The following is a 6,809-nucleotide window of genomic DNA, read 5'->3' on the forward strand; positions in this document are numbered from 1 at the left end:
CCTCAAATTGAAATGCAGGCTTCCTTACCCCTCCAGATCACTATTCCACACAACGAATACAAGTCAAGACTTCAGGATCCCAACCAACAGTCACCTTCTGTGATAATTTCCATGATTCCAACCCCTTCCCCCCAAGTCTGTCAGCCTTTTATACGCTCCTATACAGCACTTTGCTCATATTTCCTATTTTGGAACATACCACAGTGCATTAAAATTGATTGTATATATGTTTTAATTATTTAAAGTAATGAGGATTTTTCTCTTTACATCTTTTTTTTTTTTTTTTTTGAGACAGAGTCTTGCTCTATCGCCCAGGCTGGAGTGCAGTGGTGCGATCTTGGCTCACTGCAACCTCTGCCTCCCGGGTTCACACCATTCTCCTGCCTCAGCCTCTCTAGTGGCTGGGACTACAGACACCCGCCACCACGCCTGGCGAATTTTTTTGTATTTTTTTTAGTAGAGACGGGGTTTCACCATGTTAGCCAGGACGGTCTCGATCTCCTGATCTCATGATCCACCCACGTCGGCCTCCCAAATTGCTGGGATTACAGGCGTGAGCCACCGCGCCCGGCCTCTTTACATCTTGCTATTTCCTTCCCATAAATATTTCTTGAAGAAAAACTCTAAAAGATGAACAAACACAAAAAAACAGAGAATACCAGATGGTATATATTTGTGTGGTCTGTGGTTTAACACAAACTTAAGTAAAGTTAGTTCAGATTATATTCAGCATGCCAAGCTTTCATGGTAGACTTGAGACTGGACCAAGGTTTGAACAAGCACATGAGGCAGTAGTAAGAAAAAGGTACAGATGGGAATTAACATGGCATGTAGGGAAACATGAAACCAGCTTGATAGGATAAGAGTTAAATGAGATTTAAACTCACTTTCTAAACCTCCATCTCCAATTGGACAATTTGCAAGAGACAGGTGCACCAAAGAAGCCGATTTATTCAATCCCTTTAATGAGGGGGAAAAGTTAAAAATGTTATTGAGGTTTTTTGTCCTCTAAAAGCAACTATCAAATGTCTACAGGCCAAATGAGACAAAGCTTACCTTTGCTAAAATAGTTAAATCCCTCTCTCTCAGAATTAGTCCATTTAGCTCCAGGTTCTTTAGCACACTTGATATACTTAAACAGCCTTTAAGAGCTTTACACAACTGGAAGGTCACATCTTTGTATCTTATCGCAGGAACACGACTTCTGCAAAATTTATTTATGTCAGAACCTAAAACAAGGATAAACGAAAGTTAGTGACTTCAATCATACAATGTATCATTCCAAAACATGTGCTAAGACATAGAAATGAGCCATGTCCTTTAAAGTCCTCTTAAGCACAGACACATGTAAACTCAAGCCACACAAGATATTTCCTTCCTTCCTTCCTTTCCTTTTCTTCCTCTTTTCCTTCCTCCTTTCTTTCCTCCTTTCTTTCTTTTTCTTTCTTTTTTCTTTTTCTTTTCTTCCCTCTGTGGCCCAGGCTGGAGTACACTCAGCTTGCTGCAGACTCCCTGCGTCTGTCTCCCGTGATTCTCCTGCCCTGGCCTGCCGGCTGCCTGGGATTGCCAGCGGGCACCACCACCCCTCCCTGGTTTTTCTCCTTTGGCTGGAGGCACGCTTTCGCCATGTCGGCCAGGCTGGTCTCCAGCTCCTGACCTCCGGTGGTCTGCCCGCCTCGGCCTCCAGAGGTGCTCTGTGTTGCCCGGGCTGCAGTGCGGTGGCGTGGTCTTGGCTCGCTGCAGCCTCCGCCTCCCAGCCGCCTGCCTTGGCCTCCCAGGGTGCTGGGATTGCAGCCTCTGCCCGGCCGCCGCCCCGTCTGGGAGGTGGGGAGCGTCTCTGCCTGGCCGCCCATCGTCTGGGTTATGAGGAGCCCCCCCCCCCCCTGGGAGCGTCTCTGCCTGGCCGCCCATCGTCTGGGTTATGAGGAGCGCCTCCGCCCAGCCGCCACCCCGTCTAGGAAGTGAGGAACGTCTCCGCCCGGCTGCCCATCGTCTGGGATGCGAGGAGCGCCTCCGCCCGGCCGCCCATCGTCTGGGATGCGAGAAGCGCCTCCGCCCGGCCACCCCGTCTGGGAAGCGAGGAGCGCCTCCGCCCGGCCGCCCCGTCTGGGAAGCGAGGAGCGCCTCCGCCCGGCCGCCCCGTCTGGGAAGCGAGGAGCGCCTCCACCCGGCCGCCCCGTCTGGGAGGTTTACCACAGAGGCCAGAAGCAATGTGGGGGCTGGACGTGGTGGCTCGCGCCTGTGGTCCCAGTACTCTGGGAGGCCGAGGCAGGTTGATCACTTGAGGCTAGGAGTTCGAGACCAGCCTGGCCAACATGGCAAAACATATGAAAAATACAACTGACAAACCAACCAACCAACCAAGTGACAATAAAACAGGTCTACCCTGGAGTCATACTCTAATTTTTTCTATTTTCCTCCCTTTCTGATCCTTTATCCCACTTTCTTTTTCTTCCTCTTCCTTCTCCTTCTTCTTTGTCAAATAGAGGATTGAGTTATTATCATTGATCCAAAAAAAAAAGATATATCAAATTACATACATAGACATCTTATGGAAGCAAAGAAGTTGCACTGAAACAATGGCTTCAAGATAATCCTAAAGCTGAATCTAGAAAGATGAGAATGAAAACATGGGGTGAGAGTGGGTGATGCATTAACCAGAGGGAGCAGCAAGAGAAAAGGCATCTAAGCCTGACACCTGCCGGGCACTGGAAAACTGCAGGTGGATCTGAGTAAAGCCCAGAGCTGTGGCGGGAAGAGTCAGAAATTTACAGAGAGGCAGGGAGAAGCAAGCCTGGGAGAGTTGACTTTTACCTCACAGGTGATGAGGACGAGGGCTACCACTGACACATTAAGGATACCCCTAGCAGGTTAGAAAAATGTACCTCACTGTTGGAGTACCAAAGAGATAAAAGAAATGAGAAAAAGCTCCCCTTCCTCAAGACCAACTAACCCCAGGAGGTTTAACAGAACACAGCTGGGATTTCAGTGCCTCTGTGCAGAACACAAGCAACCAATAAACACTGGTCCTGCGTGGGCATGCCACTTTAAGCACGTCTTTTCCTTTTCGAAAGATCACTTGAACCAAAGTAGGCAGATGAACTGAGAAAAACCAAGCTCAGGGGCAGCAAAACTAGCTAGGAGCTTCTGCGATAGTCCAGGCAAAATGTAATTAAGGATGGACAAGCAATACGTAGGAGGTTAAAATCTACAACCTAGACCCACTGGATGCAAGAGATAAAGAAGGTTCAGTGAAGAATATCTGACGAGAATGCTCTGTAATACGTTTTTCTTACATTCAGTGCAAAATATTAGGCAAGGTCTTGTAGGCTAGCCTTGACTCTGAGGTCCCTCCCATCTTTAATTTATTTTGGTTCCTGGTTTTTTTATTTTTTGTGGGGCGAGGGTCATGGATAGGATCTTGCTCTGTCACCCAGGCTGGAGTACAATGGCAAAATCATGGCTCACTGCAGCCTCAACCTCCCGGGCTCAAGAGATCCACCAAGCCCAGCTAATATTTTTTAGTTTTTGTAGAGACAGGGGTCTCACTATGCTGCCCAGGCCAGTCACAAACTCCTGGCCTCCAAAGTGTTAGGATTACCCGTGTGAGCCACCGCACCTGGCCTGGTTCCTGTTATTACTTTGGTTAAGTAAAGTCCATTCAGAGGTACAGAACAGTTCCTGCACCTGAATGAGATGTAGAGAATAATCTGACTTATTTTCAGAAGCAGATGTGTTGAACTGTCCTTGCAGAAGAGATGGTGCTAACCCCAGAGCCTAGAAAAGGGCCGGGCACACGCCAAGTGGTCAGGTTGTTTTTAAACACATCAACAACCATTTCCTCTCCCAGTTCGCACACCCTCCCTCTTTCTCTCAGCTTATAAACATATTCACGTCCATATCCACTTAAAAAACACCTTTCAGACCTACAATTATCTGGATCTTCTTTGTGGGTAATCTAGGTCCCTCCCATGCCTTCAAATACCTGTCCTCCCACAAAGCCTAAATCTTGGGCCCAGATCTGCCTAGCAGACACATTTGGATGTCCCACAGGACCCTCTTAAAACATTAAAGACAAACTGAGATCCTTTTCCCACCCCCAATCTCATTTGAGTTAACTCGGCTGTGTGTCATGAAAAGATGCTGCTGTGTTTCACTTACAGACGCTGCCGTAAACTGTCACCCACACTTGCTGCCCTCCTCTTCTAACTGGTCACCAGGCCCCATCCATTCTCTTAGATATCTGAAATCCTACCCTTCTTTTCTTTTCTTTTTTTTTTTTTTTTTTTTTTTTTTTTGAGACAGAGTTTTGCTCTTGTTGCCCAGGCTGGAGTGCAACGGTGCAATCTCAGCTCACTGCAACCTCCACCTTCTGGGTTCAAGCCATTCTCGTGCCTCAGCCTCCCGAGTAGCTGGGATTACAGGTGCCCGCCACCACGCCCCGCTAATTTTTTTTTTTTTTTTTTTGTATTTTTAGTACAGATGGGGTTTCACCATGTTGGTGAGGCTGGTCTCAAACTCCTGACCTCAGGTGATCCACCCGCCTTGGCCTCCCAAAGTGCTGGGATTACAGGCGTGAACCACGGTGCCCGGCCCCAGCCCTTCTTTTCTATACCTTAGTTTGGGCCATTAGATTACAATTCACCATCCTTCCAATTTTAATTTGCCTTCCATATGGAGGTTAGAGTGAGCTCCTATGGAAATTCCATCTCATCATCCTACAGCGGTTTCCCAAAACCTTCAGGATAAACATCCAATTCCATGACAGGACAAACGAGGATCCTCCCTGTTTGGCCCCCAGAAGGTTTCCAGCCTCAACTCTCTCTGCTCTTTCTCAAACCCTAAATTCCAGTCCTGTACCTCAGCTTGCATACTCTCTCCTATTTCCAAAACTTTGGCACAAACTGTTCCCTCCTGTTACCTAGCCAGCTTCTATAGGAAGCTGCCTCCATTATGTACAAAATGCTAAGTGCTCAAAAGAATAACAGCATTTTGTCATATATCATGGTTGACCTAACATATTTTCCGAATAATCAGAGTCTGAATCCCTAATTATACCACTATACATTTACAAATGGCTTCTATTTGTAAAGCACTTTACAAACTTCTTATATACACCTTAAAAAATTAAGACAGGCCGGGTGCGGTGGCTCACGCCTGTAATCCCAGCACTTTGGAAGGCCGAGGCGGGCGGATCACCTGAGGTCAGGAGTTCGAGACCAGCCTGGCTAACATGGGGAAACCCCATCTCTACTAAAAATACAAAAATTAGCCGGGCATGGTGGCGCGCGCCTGTAATCCCAGCTACTCGGGAGGTTGAGGCAGGAGAATCACTTGAACCCGGGAGGCAGAGGTTGCAGTGAGCCGAGATCTCGCCACTGCATTCCAGCATGGGAGACAGAGTGAAAGTCTCTCAAAAAAAAAAAAAAAAAAAAGACAAAGGCTGACATGTATTAATTTCCTACCTGCTTAGCTCTCCATCAGGCAAATCAAAGTCATTCAATAAAATAGGTAACATCTGTCAAATGTTTAATGACGTCCCGAACTGTGCTAAGAGCTCTGCAGGCATCAGCAGCGCAGGGGATCCTTGCAAAGGCGCACATAACCTGGGTCTCGTTATTAAGCCCATGTTACGGATGAGCACACTGAAGTCCTAGAGACCTTAAACCACTCACCTAGCTCTTGAGTGTCCAGGCCGCACACCCCGTCTACTGCACACATACCCCGACAATGGACACCACCCACCTAAAAACCCACTTCACCGCACCGACTGAGGGGCCCTGGAGGCGGGAACTACAAACCTGTGTCCCCCAGCCAGGGCTGGAAGAAGCTCTTAATGGAGATCAAGGGCAGGTCTTTATTGATCTTGAGGGTGCTCAGCAGAGGCGCCCAGTCCACCCCGCGGAGGCGGTCGGCGTTGAAATCCAGCACGCCCTCCCGGAGACAGGCGCGCACGGCGGGCAGCGGCACCGAGTCCTGCAGGGCGCACAGGTACTCGTAGTGGGAGAAGAAGTCCGCCGCGCTGTCGCGGCGCAGCTTCACGGAGTCGATCATGGCCCGAGGGCGGCCTCGGGAGATGCCCGCCGCTGAGACGCCGCCCGCGCCCACCCAGGAACCCTGAGTCGCCGCCCGGCCGCTCCGGCACCCACGGCCAGGCGATGGCGGCGGCCCCGCACCGGGCTCAGGAGCGGCGATTCGGTCGGAAGACGCAAGGCCAGAGCCCCAGGCTAGGCCGGCCCCTCAACGCCCCGCTCCCGCGCTGCCTCCGGCCCCGCCGCACAGGCAGTTGGCGCCCGCCTCATAGTCCTCAGAGGCGCGGGGATTCAAGTCGGTGGGCGGTGCCGCGGACGGTGCGCCAAGACGTCAACGAGCTCGCTGTGCGTCGACACGCAGGCCCCGCCTCCTGAGGACGGGCGAGCTCGCTGCTACCTGAGAGAGTGGTCAGGAGAGTTTGAGGGTTTGCGAAAGAGTTTACTGATCGATCCGAATAAAAGTGAAATGTGTGGTCGGGCGCGGTGGCCCACGCCTGTAATCCCAGCACTCTGTGAGGCCGAGGCGAGCGGATCACCTGAGGTCAGGAGTTCGAGACCAGCCTGGCCAACATGGCGAAACCCCGTCTCAATTGAAAATACAAACATTAGCCGGGCATGGTGGCGGGCGCCTGTAATCCTAGCTACTCGGGAGGCTGAGGAAGGAAAATCGCTAGAACCCGGGGGGCGGAGGCTGCAGTGAGCCGAGATCTCGCCATTGCACTCCAGCCTGGGCGACAAGAGCGAAACTCCGTCTCAAAAAAAGAAAAGAAAAAGTGA

The 6,809-nt window shown here is 50.3% G+C and overlaps 1 protein-coding gene across 6 annotated transcripts in view; it reads right to left on the reverse strand.

Annotated features, from left to right (window-relative positions):
* CEP78 (centrosomal protein 78) overlaps positions 1 to 6,328 on the reverse strand; it is a 41,124-nt gene extending 34,796 nt beyond the window's left edge. For 4 of the 6 annotated variants that reach the window (XM_030809633.1, XM_030809630.1, XM_030809631.1 and 1 more), the window contains exons 1-3: positions 5,802 to 6,328; positions 1,057 to 1,229; positions 888 to 960 (exon numbers count right to left, since the gene is read on the reverse strand). In XM_030809633.1, coding sequence (XP_030665493.1) covers positions 888 to 960; positions 1,057 to 1,229; positions 5,802 to 6,054 — 499 coding nt within the window. In that variant the 5' untranslated portion in view covers positions 6,055 to 6,328. The remainder of the gene's footprint in view (positions 1 to 887; positions 961 to 1,056; positions 1,230 to 5,801) is intronic. The other 2 variants (XM_030809640.1, XM_030809637.1) reach the window with 1 other exon arrangement.
* Positions 6,329 to 6,809: the final 481 nt, after the last annotated feature.

This window comes from Nomascus leucogenys, chromosome 1a, assembly GCF_006542625.1.
Source record: "Nomascus leucogenys isolate Asia chromosome 1a, Asia_NLE_v1, whole genome shotgun sequence".
In the NCBI taxonomy this organism is placed as follows: Eukaryota; Metazoa; Chordata; class Mammalia; order Primates; family Hylobatidae; genus Nomascus; species Nomascus leucogenys.